Source organism: Bos javanicus, chromosome 19 (assembly GCF_032452875.1).
Source record: "Bos javanicus breed banteng chromosome 19, ARS-OSU_banteng_1.0, whole genome shotgun sequence".
Lineage (NCBI taxonomy): Eukaryota > Metazoa > Chordata > Mammalia > Artiodactyla > Bovidae > Bos > Bos javanicus.
In genome coordinates, this window is record NC_083886.1 from 19,908,394 (window position 1) to 19,923,423 (window position 15,030).

The 15,030-nt window shown below is 51.9% G+C and overlaps 1 protein-coding gene across 1 annotated transcript in view; it reads right to left on the minus strand.

Moving 5' to 3' along the window:
• RAB11FIP4 (RAB11 family interacting protein 4) overlaps positions 1–15,030 on the minus strand; it is a 107,530-nt gene that overhangs the window by 77,535 nt on the left and 14,965 nt on the right. Inside the window, exons 2-3 of the mRNA XM_061390459.1 lie at positions 1,506–1,593; positions 1,102–1,190 (exon numbers count right to left, since the gene is read on the minus strand). Of these exons, the coding sequence (XP_061246443.1) occupies positions 1,102–1,190; positions 1,506–1,593 (177 nt within the window). The remainder of the gene's footprint in view (positions 1–1,101; positions 1,191–1,505; positions 1,594–15,030) is intronic.

The window sequence follows — 15,030 nt, forward strand, 5'->3', positions numbered from 1 at the left end:
AAGATAATCGTCTTCCAGTTCTGGGAGTCTTAGCCAGAGGGACCCTCCAGACTGTCAGTTCAGGCATGGTGACCCGTGTTAGCTGTAAGATGCAGCTGCAAGTATTTGGGGAAATGATTGAAGTTCACCAGTGAACACACCATTAGGTGATGACAGTAAGACAGCGCCTTGAGGACCTGTGGTGCTTGTCCTGCTTCTTACAACAGAGCTCCTAAAACCCTTGGAACTTTCTGAGTGACTTTTATCATTTATTAGGAGCCCCTTTCAACCCATCCTGAGTTCATGCTAATGAGGCAGGGCCCCCAGTGAGCCTCAGGATGGGGCTGGTCACCAGAAAGACAAAAGCAGGTGATTATTCGGAAGCTGGGATCTTCAGCTCCACACAGCCCCAACTACAGGAGGTGAGAGGACTGGAGATGGGGACATAAAAACCCTGGAGCAGTGAGACTCAGGGCTTCCGGGTTGGTGAGACACTGCCCTGGGGAGGCCCCGCTCTGCCCCCAGACCTTGCCCCACGCATCTTTTGTGAATTGTGTCCTTATAATAGAGCAATCATCATAAATACAGTGTCTTCCTGAGTTCTGTAAGTTGTTCTACTGAAGGGGGTTGTGGGAACCCCTGCGGTTGCAGCCAGCCCAGCAGACGTGCAGGGTGCCTAGGCACCCCCTTTGCGGCTGCCCCCAACTGGGGTGGTTTGGTGGAACAGAGGCGCTGGCCCTGGGGCCTGCACTAACTCTGGGCAGTTAGTGTCAGAGTTGAACTGAGTTGCTGGACATCCAGCTGGTGTCAGAGAAAAGAGAGACACTGACATCCCCACCTGCTGTTGACCACCAGCTGACACTTGCCCTCTGGGACTCAGCTTCTCCTTGGAGCACAGAGCGGGGTGAAGGTCCCCCGTGAGGGCCCCCAGCTCCCCTATCCTCTGCTGTGGCTTGCATTGTTCCAATTTCAAAATCTGTTTCTTGATTTTGAAGCCAAAGGGCCCTCAGAGGGGGCTCTGGGGTCTTCCTGACACCAAAAACGTGAAGCAAAGGCAAGAAGACCAAGCGGGGCCAGGTGGGCGGCTGGAGGCTTCCCCTCCCCTCCCCGCAGCCCTCTTACCTGCTCCACACAGTCTGGGATCTCTGGTGCGCAGGGCAGCGTCCCAGCACTCTCCACGGACAGCACGTCCTTCAGCAGCTCCTCACACCCTGTGGATGGACAGACAGACAGAGGAGGGTCAGGGCTTGAGCCCAGCCCAGCAGCTTTGCTCCTGATGAATAAGCCTTGGGTGGGTAGGGCTGCCGGGAGGCAGATAACCCAAGTCTCCAAGAGACCAGCTGATCATTCAAAGGCAGAGAGATGGGGCATCCAGTTTGTAGAGAAGCCAGGCCAGGGCTGGGTGGAGGGAGGAGAGACAGGCTCTTGCCCTCCAGATGTTCTTCCACTGGGACTAACCTCAGCAGGGAACACACAGAAGAGAGACTCCCAAATGTGGAGGGCAAGCCACAGGTGAAAGGCCTCACCTTTCATGGCGAACACCCCTCGGCAAAAGTCCTTGAAGTTGATTCTCCCCAGGTCGTTGGGATCCAGATATTTCACGAGTTTTTCCACCTGTGGGAAGGAAGGAGGGACAGGCGTGAGGCCCCCAGGACGCCCCAGAGCTGGGGTGAGGCTGGCCAGGGGAGAGGGCTTGTCACCTGAGCCAAGGGGACACTGGTGGTCCTTTCCTAGCCCTCGCCCCCTCAGCGGGGTCAGTGCCCACCCCAGACTATGGGGGGCCCACTTTATTCTGAGGTGGACAGACAGCATGAGTGAGGAAAAGCAAATCCCTTCCCGCAGTGCTCAGAACCCGGGTTTGTTTGGGCGGAGCTTCCGTCTCCAAGTTATTTCTGCAAAGACTGGCATGTGGAAAACGAACGTTCTGGAGCCCCCTGCAATTACGGGGACGTGCCCATTGGGCTCTGGAAGATGAGTGGCAAGGGAAGACCCTACACGGAAAAGCGCCCCTCCTCTGTCTCCAAGCTTGCTGACCAGGCTTCTCCACCCAGTGTGAGTCTGGGGGTGAAGGGTGGGCAGAGGTTACATCCTGTTTCTGTAACCTCCCCACCACTGAACCTGGCACCCAGCAGGCCCTCAGGAAAGGCCAGAAGAATCCAAGGGAAGGAGGAAGGTGGCTTCCTACCAGCTCCCATCCTGGCTGGTGGCGCCTCAGCACTGCAGCTGTTCCCCCCACCCCACCCCATCACTCAGGCAGCCTCTGACACTGCCAGGCAGTGACGTGGGTTCTGAGAATAGCGATGCCCAGGTGCCACCTGCAGGGCTGCGAGGACCCCACCCGCCCTCCCAGCTGGTGCCCCGCCTCCTTTCCTCCTGCCCTCTCGTCAGTGGTAATGTAGGGGGGCTATGAATGCAGGGATGGGCTGGGGCTCCCGGTGTTCACACCTACAATCCTCTCTAAGGTCAGGAGCTATGCCTTAATTATCTCTGATGAGGGTCAAGGTTACCCTGGAGTGTTGAATGGCTGATGCGGAGGTTGATCTCAACCTCAGATCCAGGTAAGGGGAGGCAGGCTGTGGATTCTGTAGTCGGTGGGTGGAGTCCCTGACTCCCCCCGGCTGGGAGACACTGGGGGAGGGGGGCAGACTGTCCATCCCCCTGCCTCCAGGGAAAGCCAACCTGGAGCAGAGGTGCCAGGGTCCTTGATGACAGGCAGATAGATGAGGGTCCCTGCAAAGTCCCTGGAACGCCCCTGAGCTGTGGGCGCAGGACTCCCACAGGGTCTTCAAAGAGGGAAGGTCTCAGAACACGGCGGGTGTGAATCAGGCGGCACACCAACTGCTGTACAGTCGTTTGGTTTTTTTAATTTTCTTTTTTTAATGTAAGTTGTCTTTAAGTTTAATCAGTCTCTTCTCCAGGGGATCTTTTTGACCCAGGGATTGAACCTAGGTTTCCTGCATTGCAGGCAGATTCTTACTGTCTGAGCCATTGGGGAAGCCCAGTAAAAAAAATGGCTTATTTTAATTGTACAGCCCTTTAAAAACCAGACAGAGCTCACCAAGGGCTTGCCATAAACTCTGGCAGACTAGCCTCATCTGATCCTTACAACAACCTTAATAGTGGCTACTGTTACAGTCTCCCGTTATTGTTGAGGAAACTGAGACTGACATTTAGAGAGGCTAAGACATTTAGACAGTTCCTGTAGTGGGAACTCCTCCTTGACCCCAGGTCCCGCTGACCCTGCACTTCCCAGAGGCGGCTCTTGCCAGGCTGTCTGCACCAAAATGTTCTTTCGCTCTCCTGGCCGCTTATGTATGGAAGGAGTTTTAGCTTCTATTGGCTGGACTCCCCTCACCTAGATCACCAAGAGTGTCAGCCTTTCTGGATACTAGATAGGCTTTTGCCAGTACCCCTGGGTGTGTGTGGTGGGGGATTCAGCTGGCCCAGCCCTTGATTTTACAGATGAGAAGCCAAGGTCCAGGGATGGAAAGGGGCTTGCTCAAGGTCACATGGTGAGTATGGTAAATAACCACTCACATGTGGTCTTTGGGCTTCCCAGGTGGCACTAGGGGTAAAGAACCCACCTGCCAAAGCAGGAGACTAAGAAGTGCGGGTTCAATCCCTGGGTTGGGAAGATCCCCTGGAGGAGGGCATGGCAGCCCACTCCAGTATTCTTGCCAGGAGAATCCCATGAACAGAGGAACCTGCTGAGGTACAGTCCACGGGGTTGCAGAGTCAGACTGAAGCAACTTAGCACGCACATATGGTCTTTGCGGTGAACCGGGACCCCAGTTCACAACCTGTGTGGGGTGCACACACCACGCAGGGCTGGGTTGCACTGCCCTGCAGGCTCCCAGGTGGGAGGGGTGGGCACACCGGGCCTGGCAGGGGCTGCAGGAGCAGCTGTTGTTGCTGGCGTGCACACAGCTGGGCCGCGGAGCTGGCTGCCAGGGGAGCAATCAGTTTCCCTGGCAGCAAAATATTGATCGTCCTTTTTTGGGCCACTCAATTACCAGGCTTCCCCTTCTATTTCTGTTGCCTTTCTCTTCAGGCTGATTTTCTCCCCCACTCATTCCTCCCCGGGTCATAGCTCTTCTATCTCAGACCAGACGATGTTTGGAGCATCACTGCCGCTGCCCTCTGATTGATCATCAGCCAGATCGCCCTGAGCTGAGCCCAGCCACCCACGCCTCCCCAATTTGGACATCTGCAAGCCAGACGGACTCAGGCAAGCTATTATCTGAACAAGGGAGATAAGCTGGCTCAGTCTGCAGTTCTAATAAATGTTAGCGATTAAATTATTAATCAAACAAATGCTTAGTAACTCCTCTCTGATGCCAGGCCAGCTCTGAGCACTGTATACATATGAACTCATGGAAGCCTTACAACCACTTCAGAAGAAGATGCTATTATTATTCCCATTGTTCAGGTGAGGACACTGAGGCTCAGGAAGGCTCATCCAGGGTCAAGATCACACAGCTAGTAAGAGGTAGAGTTGGGATTTGAACACAGGCTGCCTGGCCCCAGAGTTCATGCTCTTAACCAATAATGACTATTATTTCTACTAATATAATGATACTCACTATTATTATCACAAGTGTGGGGCTTGCTCTGACCAGAGAAAGGATAAATCTGTATTCTCTTCGTTTTTGGCCATGCCATGCAGCTTGTGGGGCCTTAGTTCCCTGACCAGGGATCAAACCCATGGCCCACGATAGTGAAAGTGCTGAGACTTAGCCAGAGAATTCACATTCTACTCTCTTTTCACCTAGAAAAATTGGGTCCAGAGAACCTTTGTTTAAGAATTTGAAATATTTCGGGAATTCCGGCGGTCCAGTGATGAGGACTCCACACTTTCACTGCTGTGGGCCTGGGTTCAATCTTTGGTTAGGGAACTGAGATCCCACAAGCCTGTGACATGGCCAAAAAAATTTTTTGAAGGTTTAAAGGATGTGAAATACTAGATAATAGTATTTCAAATGTTGACTTGCTAAAGCACAAGTCTCCAACTAACATCCTAAATGCAGCAATTTAAATATTTAAAATGAAATGCCAAGATCCAAAAGGCTTCTGGTTCAGGTTAAGATGGAGTCAGTAGCTCTACACTCTGTCTCTTGCACTGGTTCTAACCAGAAACTCTGGACAGAATATACATAAAGCAACTATACAAGGACTCTGAAAAGTAAATCACAGCAGACAAATTGGGAGAAAAATTAAAACTCGACATAAACAACAAAATAAAAACCAAAAACAAGCCAAACAACTTGAAGTAAGATGAATATGGTGGTAAGTCCCCTGATTTACTTTTTCTCACGATTTCTAGCCCTGAGGCTCTGGTAGCTCAAACCCTACAACTGCACAGCAGGTGTGAACAGAAAAAGCTCTAAAAGAAACTCTGTTTATATATATATATATATATATATATATATAATTTTTTTTAAAGAAAAATTTTTGTTTCCTTTCTTTTTATTAATTTACAAAGAAACTCTCTTTTTGATGAGAGGTCAGGAAAGGGGACCCTTTTGGAATAGAGAAAGAGGGACAAATGCTGTTGTTGTTGTTTTTTTTAATGTGGATCATTTTTAAAGTATATTCAATTTTTTTACAATATTGTTTATCTTTCATGTTTTGGGTTTTTCGGCTGCAAGGCATGTAGGATCTTAGCTCCTCAACCAGGAATCAAACTCACACCCCCTGCATTGGAAGGCTGACTCTTAACCACGGGACCACCAGGGAAGACTACATGTTTGTTTCTAAGCCCTCCCCCAAGGCAAGGCCCAGTCTCAGAGGCGAGTGGGAGCAGCCAGGCAGGCACCCGAAACTCAGAGAGGAGGAAAATCTCTCTTTGTAGAATGAGAAACTTGGAAAATTGGGGAAACTTGGTCAACATGGGGAAGGGGGATTCCTGTTTCTCAGTCCTCTCTTTTTTCCCTCTCACCCCTACGACCTGCAGGTGGACCAGTCCTGGGAGATGTGAAACAGCACAGCGTGGCCAGGACCTCAGATTTCTAGTCAAAGGACCAGAAAAAAGGGGCTCCTGGGAGCTTAGGGTTTGGGGAGGCGGGGATCACAGAAAAGACAAGAGTTTGAGATTACGATCTGATAAGATGTGCTTGAAGTCCTGGGCCCATTCCTGAGCTGCAGATATATGGAACTAACCCAAAAGAGTAGGCCAAAAGCTTTGAGAACAGAACTACAGTGTAGACAGTGAACAGTCTGGTCCCAGGAGATGTACATCTGAGGAGGATCCAAATAGCACTTCAAAGTCTTTGAGAACTGAATTGACTACTCAGAGGGCAGGTTGGGATCTGAGGCTTCAACCTAACTGGGTTGATTTTCCGATTAAACAAACAAATAAAAATCAGTACTCTTCAGAGTATTTTTTAGGGGTTCCCAGGTGGCTCAGTGGTAAAGAGTCCACCTGCTGATGCAGGAGACACAGGAGATGAGGGTTTGATCCTCGGATCGGGAAGATCCCCCTGGAGAAGGAAATGGCAACCCACTCCAGTATTCTTGCCTGGGAAATCCCATGGGCAGAGGAACCTGGCAGGCTGGAGTCCAGAAAGAGTTGGATAGGACTGAGCAAAAGAGTTGGACAGGACTGAGTTACTAAGCATGCAGCAGGAGTTATTATTAACAGAACCCGGAGTCTCATAATATTCAGAATGTCCAGGACACAGTCCAAAATTACTCGAAGTGCAGAGAGACAGGAAAAGCTCAGCAATGCACAAGAGAAAAGATAATAAACACCAACTCCAAGGTGACCCAGATGTTATCATTAGTAGACAGAGTCTTTAAAGCAATTATCATAACTGTATTCCATGAAGGAAGGGTGAGCATTCTTGAAACAAATGAAAATAAAGAAACTCTCAGAAGAAAAAATAGAAACTATGAAAAAAGAACTGAATGGAAATTTTAAAATGGAAAAATAAAGTAACTGAAACATTAAAAATTCATTGGAGGGGATTGGAAGCAGCATGGAGATGACAGAAAAACCAGTTGGTGTACATATAATACTGTACGGTCTGTGGTTAGTTAAATCTATGGATGCAGAACCACAAACACTGAGGAACCGTGGATAACAGAGGCCAACTTAGGGACTTGAGCATCCAAGTTTTCTGGTATCCATGTGGGTCCCAGAACCAACCCCCAGATACTGAGAGACCACTGTTTAATGATGGAATATGTCATTATACATTTGTGAAGCCCACAAAATATGCGATCTATACTTGTGTATTATTTTTATATAAGTTAATTAATTTATTTATTTACACAGCCACAACCGAGTAGAGTTTATCCACCAAGGCTAGTTAAATATTTGACCATTAATTGATGAAATCTAAAGATGACCAAAGAAGAAAAATCACACGATCATCTCAGTGGATGTAGACAAAGCAACTGACAAATTCAACATCCATTCACGATAAAAACTCTCGGCCAACTTGGAATAGAACGGAACGTCCTTATCCTAGAGAAATAAAAACTTATGTTCACACACAAAAAACTGTACATGAATGTGTCTAACAGCATTATACACAGCGCCAAAACATGGTAAGATGTCAACTATTCTATGACAGTGAGTGGGTAAGCAAATTGTTCTGTAATAAAAAGGAACAATTGGTAACAGATGGATGACTCTCAAACGCATTTACTGTGCAAAAGATACCAGTCTCAAAAGGTTACAAATGGCGAATCCAGTGCTGTGCAAAAGGCAAAAAACGATCAAGACAGAGAACAGGTCGGTGGTTGTCAAGGGGAGGGAGGAGGAGACAGTTTAAATGCAAAGGGGCGGCACCAGGGAACGTGGGGGAGGGTGTGAACTGTTTTGTACCCCGACTGTGGTGGTGGTTATAGGAATCTATGCAAATGTTAAAACTCCTGGAATCATATGTCCCCTCCCCCACAAAGAGTGAAATTTATTATTTGTAAAGCTAACTTTGTGTGTGTGTGGCCATGCTGCTGCTGCATGCAGAATCTTAATTCCATGACCGGGGATGGAACCCACGCCCCTTGCACTGGAAGAGCAGAATCTTAACTACTGGACCATCAGGGAAGTCTCTCTAAAAATTTCTTTTTAAATCAAGGAAACTGCAGGCTTTTCTTAAAGATTTTGGAACATTGAGCTTATACTTCCCCACAGCAATAGTGGGCCACCATTGAGTTACAGCATACCCTCTCTCTCTTTTTAATAATTATTTTTATTTATTTGGCTGCGCTGAGTCTTAGGTGCGGCATGCGGGATCTTTGATCTTTGTGGAGGCATTTGGATCTTTAATTGTGGCATGTGGGGTCTAGTTCTCTGACCAGGGATCAAACCCGGCCCCTTGCTTTAGGAGTCTTAGCCACTGGACCCCAGGGAAGTCCCAGAGCAACTCTTTTAGACAGGCCTCTGCTTTCCTCCCAGTTTGTCATGGTAACCCCTAACGTCCAAGTTCTTCATCCTCCCAGGCTGCTTCCTTTCCTGAAACTGGGGGCATCTGAGTGGCAGGTCCTGCTACCCTAGGTGGACACTTGGCTTAGCTGAGCCCCTGAAGTTTTCTGGGAGGGAGTTCCAGGGCTGGGCTTGAAGTTGGATGGAGTTGAAATTCCCGAGCATAAATAAGCAGCTGCAAAGTCAGGTGGACAGTCAAGTGGGGAGGCTCAGGCCCCTGGAGGATCCTGGGCTGGGCCAGGATGTGCTGTCAGCTCTGATGGGAGACCACCTCTGGGAGTCATGCGCCCCACCGCCAGCCTAGTCTGCCTTCTGAGTGCTTCTGGGGAGAAGACCCCCGGAGGTGGTGAGGCAGCTGCTGGAGCCGAGAGCTCCAGAGAGAGGGACACCTGGGGTAAGGAACACGGCCCAGGGCATCCTGAATCCAGGACTGGCTGGACAGTATTCCACTGGGAGAGGCTGGTGGGGAAAGGTGTGGCAGGCAGCCAAGGGAGCAGCGGAGAGAGGGGGTACCAGCCAAGGCTAGAGTTCTGGGGTGAGGGAGGCCACGAGGGCATATGGGAAGCCGAGTGTCACCACAGATGAGGCCAGGAAGAGAGGGAACAGGGTCTGAAGGACTTGGAAGCCACGCCCAGGAGGCGGTACTTTATCCCCAGTGTCACAGACCTAGCAGTGACAGTCACAAGTCCCAAAGCCCCCAGCTGAAGAGCACTGCCTAGGTGTCGGGGGTTATTTTGAGCATTTCACACATCTCGCTGCTTCCAGTCCTCCCGAGAGACAGAGCTGGGTCACCCCAATCTTATTCCCACCACCCCAGGGGATCCTGGCCTTCCATCAGGCCTCAGGGGCACGCGCTCAGGACTGCTTGTTGTTTATCCACTTTCCCAGCAGCCCAGCTGCCTGCCATCAGGGCACACAATGGGGCCCTGTATTCTGGAGCCCCCACCCCCAGCCCAAAGGACACGGGGCACAGACGTTGGGGGTGGGGGCAGCCACCAGCCCTCTCTGTTAATTCTCAGCAGGGAGCGGAGAGGAGGGAAGTCAGGCCAAGCCAGCTGGAGACAAGGGAGGGATTCCCAAGGGGTCCGTCAGGTCCTGCACCCCTGGCTCCGCTGGGGACCACCCCCAGTCTCCGGAAGCCTGCTCTGCTCCCTGGGAAGGGCAGTCCCACGGAGTCAGTCAGACTTGCTGACTGGACCACAGGTGGGTGGGGGCAGTGCACCTTGTAGGAAGCGCCCCGAGGAGTCAGGAGCTGCGGGCTCCGGGTCAGCTCTGTAATTTGTGGGGCCAGTGCGGGTGGAAACGTAAGACCCTTCGTTTAAATTTTTATTTGGAGTTTCAAGATAGTGACTGCGGAGCATTAAACCCCGCGTGACTGCACAAGTCACATGCCAGTAGGGTGGGCTCCAAGCCTTGTTGTGAGTCTCAGATTTGCTGTGCTTTCTTGGCCCTCAGTCCCGTGCTAACTCTGCCATCAGTGACCTCACAGAGTGGTCTTGGGGAGAACCCTCCCTCTCTGGGCCTCAGTTTCCCCATTTGGAAAATGAATTGAAGCCACTGATACCATTAACATTGAGGCTCTCTTCCGCTCTGATGTCTGTAGGATGCTAATATTTTTCCCAGGAAGTCCATGGTTGGAGGGGTAATGAGTTAGGCAGATAGAGAAGAAAATCAGAAGAAATAGATGGAGTAAAGGGCTAGTAGCAAATGTCTTCATCTAAAACAGCTTCACTAGGGACGCAGTAAATAAATGGCATGGGGACACTGAAGTGTGACCCTGGGGGCTTATCCAACCTGACTCTTTTACTTCCTTTCTTCTATAAAGTCAAGAAATGAGAACAAGGACCTAAACAGATCTCACTGGTCACCTCCATGTTGCCCCTCCTCTACCCGCTCCCCTTTGGGCAGGCCTGATGTGGCTGAGATGGCTGCCCCCCTCTCCTGGACCAGGTGTCTTGGGGCACCTCAACTCCAGGGTATGAGTCCTGACTGGACCAAGCCAGACAGGTGGGCTCAGCCCCCTTACCAGTGATTGGTTTAAGCAAAAGCATGTTGTATACTTCTGACCAATGAGACACGAGGAAACCCCCATAGGAGGCTTCTGGGAGAGGTTTTCCTTGATGATGGGGAAAAAGAAAAAACAACTCACAGGAATGCTCCCCCCACTTCTTGCCCTCCTGGAGAGGGGTCACCACCCTGGGCCTAACTGAGGGAGCTGATGGAATGAGGTTAGGTCCGGGACGATGCCTCTGAGCCCCTGAAGGTGCCAGCCCTGGAGCTGCCCTACCTTGGGCCCCCGTGCTAGGATGAAAAATACATTTTCTCAGCATTTAAGCCACTTTGCATTGGTTTCTAGTTCTTACAGCTGGATGTGTGTGTGCGTGTGTGTGTGTGTGTGTGTGTGTGCGTGTGCACGCGCGCGTGTAGGGGGCTGACAGATGAAAGACGCTTTCCTCTAGATGCTGCAGGAGTTAAAGGGAGGGGCGGGAGGGTGGCTGTGTGAGTAAAGGTGCTCAGTGCACAACAGAGAAAGGAATGGGGTTGGGGTGCCTCGGGCCAGGTGGCCTGGAGGGCCAGTCACATGGTACCCAGGCCACCGCCTCCAGGGCTAGAGATGCCTTCCATTATGAGACCCCCGCGGGTCCCAGCATCACCACCCGGCTCCTCATTCACAGCCTGGCTACTCCTGACCAGAATCCCTCAGGCCACCCAAGAGGGCTTTGTTCGGTGTCTGAATAGGAACGAAAGGGACAGAAGCTGGGTGGTCTCTGAGGTGAACTGGCCTATGCATCCATCTGTCCCCTGTCCAGTCCCTCAGGAAACATCTCCTCAGCCTGATTGCCTGGGGGGGAAAACAGACCAGCTCCCAGGAAGCTCCCAGGAAAAGGACAGCTGTCGGGCTGTATTTCTCAGTGAAATAAAATAAAAATAGTCTAGGGAACAGCAACCAAGTGTGCAGATGGCTGTTAACACTGCCACATGCCCAGGGTCAGTAGAAGGTCCTCCTCCACTTACCAGCTGTGTGACCAAGACTGACTGACTCACCCTCTCAGAGCAACAATGTCTGCCTCACGGGGTGTTAGGATTTAAAGGGAAAGACACGGAGCTTAGCCTGGAACCTGGCACAGAGCAAACTCTAGATAAATGAGCGTGTTCCAGGCACTCAGTGCCCGGAGGCTGGTCACAAAGCTGGGATAGCAGTTCTTTCATCTCTTCTTTCTACATTCTTTACTTGGTTGAATTTTTTAAATGGATTGGATCTTTTTTTTTTTAACTCGGAGCAGGGGACAAAAAGTTTGTTTTATTCTTTTAAAAAATTACTCACGGTATTGTGGAGTTAGAAAAGAACAGAATTCACCATGCATGCATGCTCAGTTGTGCCCGACTCTTTGCAACCCCATGGACTGTAGCCCACCAGGCTCCTCTGTCCATGGGATTCTCCAGGCAAGAATACTGCAGTGGGTTGCCAGTTCCTTCATCAGGGGATCTTTCCGATCCAGGGATCAAACCCGGGTCTTCTGCATTGGCAAGCGGATTCTTCACCATTGAGCTACTTGTGAATCCACCATAATGCTCATATGTGTGCTTAGCCACTCAGTCATGTCTGACTCTGTGACTCCATGGACTGTTGCCCACCAGGCTCCTCTGTCCATGAATCCCCGGGATTCTCCAGGCAAGAATACTGGAGTGGGTTGCCATGCCCTCCTCCAGGGGATCTTCCCGACACAGGGATTGAACCCAGGTCTCCCACCTGTGGATTCTTTACCATCTGAGCCAACAGGGAAGCCTATAATGCTATAATACTACCAAAATCTTCAGCAGTGGGAGCCCAGAGGAAACAGAGGGCTTGGAGGAGGTGGTGGTTACGCTGGACCCTAAAAGACAGTAGAGTTGAACACGACAGCTGGATGGGGGATGGTGATGGGGGAACTGCATGAGCAAAGTCAGGGAGGAGGAAGAAGGCGGCCAGGCTAAGGAGGGGCCTGAAGGACTTGGGGAACCATCAGCTGCCCTGTGCGGCTGGAGGGCAGGCGGACAGTAAGTTGGGGAGGGGAACAGGGCTGGGACCCATCAGACTCTCCCCTTTAGGAGAGGGCCATTGAAGCAGGTTTGTGGTTTGGGAAGGAGCCCAGAGTTCACAGGGCAGCATGGAGGGAGATGGGAGGCCTGCAGACCAGGGCTGCGTGGGGGAAGGAGAGAGAGTTCTAGAGGGAAGAGCTTAAAGGCCAGGGGCCGGGCTTGCTGGACTTGGGTGGGGAGGAGGTTCGCAGACTCCCAGGCCCCGTCTCTGGGCTCTGGGAGGATGATGGGGACAGTCCCTGGGAGGATCCCGAGAAGGAGGAGGAGTTTGGGGTGAGGAGCCTGAGGCGCATTGGGAGGACTTCAGCGGCTAGAGATGACTCTCCAGGGTTTTTCCTGACCACAAATCCAGATCCCGGGACACTCAGTACAGGTCTCCCTGCCAAGCCCAGTGGACGCCGAGAAGACAGTCCCCTCCTCTTCTAACTAGTGACACTGACCTGTCTCCAAGGGTGGCGGGGCAGCCCTGACTCCTCTCCATGGTGGCAGATGTAGGGAGCGTGTCTGGGATGAGGGCCACCTGCATAAAGGGGAAGGCTGTGCCTTGAGGGCTTCAGAGACCAGGACTCAGAGAGGCTCGCAGGTCTGGGCAGAGGCCCCCATGGGTGCCCTCCCTTAGTCGGCCTGTGCCTGCCATGGGCAGGTCCAGCACCAGCCGTGTGTGAAGAGATGGAAACACAGACCTGCCCTCTTGTGGAATGGAAAAGATGCAGGAAATCCCCTCCCCGGGCCCGGGACTTCGGGGTGCCTGTGACACACCTGGGGCTCGTTTAAATGCAGGCTGTCATCAGGGAGGCTTGGGGCCAGGCTTAGAGTCCACATCTCTGACCAGCTCCTGGGAGACGCTGATACCACGGACAGCGTGAGGTTCCAGGTGACCCCTCAGGAAGTGAGGTTTTGGGTGACTTCTCAGGATCCTTCCAGGACTGGGAGGGAGGGGTCCAAGAGCGAGGCCAGTCTGTGTGTGCCACTTGGGACTCTGGGGTACCAGCGCCGGGAGGAAGACCAGGGGTGGGCCTGAGGGCAGGTGGGTGGTGAGGCCAAGGCTATCCCGCCCCTGGGGGGGGTTTCCTGGCCAGTGGGGCAGGAGGGAACTCGCCCTTTAAGGGGTAAGGGAGGGCACTTGTCCTGGGACACTGTTTGGGGAGGGCTGGGCACAGGCTCAAAGAGCCCCAGGAGGGTGGAGCTTGCATCCACTGGTTCTGACCTTGGTGTTAGGCCCTCGGTTGGTATCTTGGATCCTCAGAATAGTCTGAAAGGCGCGGCTCACTCTATGGCTTTGGTTGGTTTTAGGTCCGTTCCATTTATTTATTTAACGGGAATGGTCGCTCATCAAAGGGGCGTGCTGCCCAGGGGTGCTGAGAGCCTGTGCCACTCCACTGTCTCCCCCAGGCTGTGGCCCCCCCGACCCCCTCCCACACCCATCCCATCCATCCTACCCCCACCCTCCAGTACTGACCCAGATCCTGGGTCCAGTCACCCCACCTTAGCCCCAGGCTGCACCCCTCAACCCCGCACAGACAATTCAAGTCAAAAAGAAATGCCTTCCTGCCAGCCCTCTGTTGCCCAGAAAATGGGGCTAACAGGAAACATCTCATTCATTATCTTCTAGTGAATTGAGGTTTAGTTACTTGAAATAACAAAACAGGGGGCTTCAGCCAGAAATGTCCATGTTGTTGCTGTCAGCACAACAGAAGGTGGCAAACGAGAAAGACCGTGAGTCCTGAGAGCCTTACTGCGGAATTTCTGAATCAGGGTGAGGAGAAACGCAGCCGCGCCGCACGCTCACCACCAGACCCTGGACGAACCCTGACCTCGCTAAGCCTCGGGGTTCTGGCCTGTGAGATGGAGCCGGCAGATGCCATCTCATTCTGTTCCTGTGGGGACCCACGGAGAATACGGATTGGAGAGCTTGGCGAAAAATAAACACCAGACTGATTCATGGTGATGTATGGCAGAAACCAACACCATATGCTAAAGCGCTTATCCTTCAATTAAAAATACATGAATTAAAAAAAGTAAATACCATGTAGGTATATGCTGCTGACACCCCATCAGCCTGAAGTCCCCCACGTGAATCAAGTCCCCTCCCTGTTGCCTGGTAGGGGTCAGGCAGATACCGATGGTAGCCACAGGGCAAGGGTGATGTCTTGCCTACCGTAGGTCTCTCCCTTGAAGAAAACCCAAAGGATCTCAGCGGAGCTGCACAGCCTGTGGCCCTGGCAGGGGGACCTGAAACCCACATGTGCCTGGAGCCTGAGGGCGCCATTTCCAGGATCCTGTCTATTTCCATGGGATTCGTGGGTGTTTACCCCACACTTTGGATGACCAGGCCCAGGTAGGGGCTGGAGACACCAAGAGGCTCGACCATGGTCTGGTCACTGTGTCCAGCTGTCTCTCAGGCCAATGGGGACAGCAGAGACTAACGTGGCCCAGCCCCTTCTCATCACTGTCCCCGTGAGGTACACAGGATGGGGGTTAGGGTCCGAGTTTTGCTAAGGAAGCAAATAGAACCCAGAGAGACTGAACCCGTACCCAAG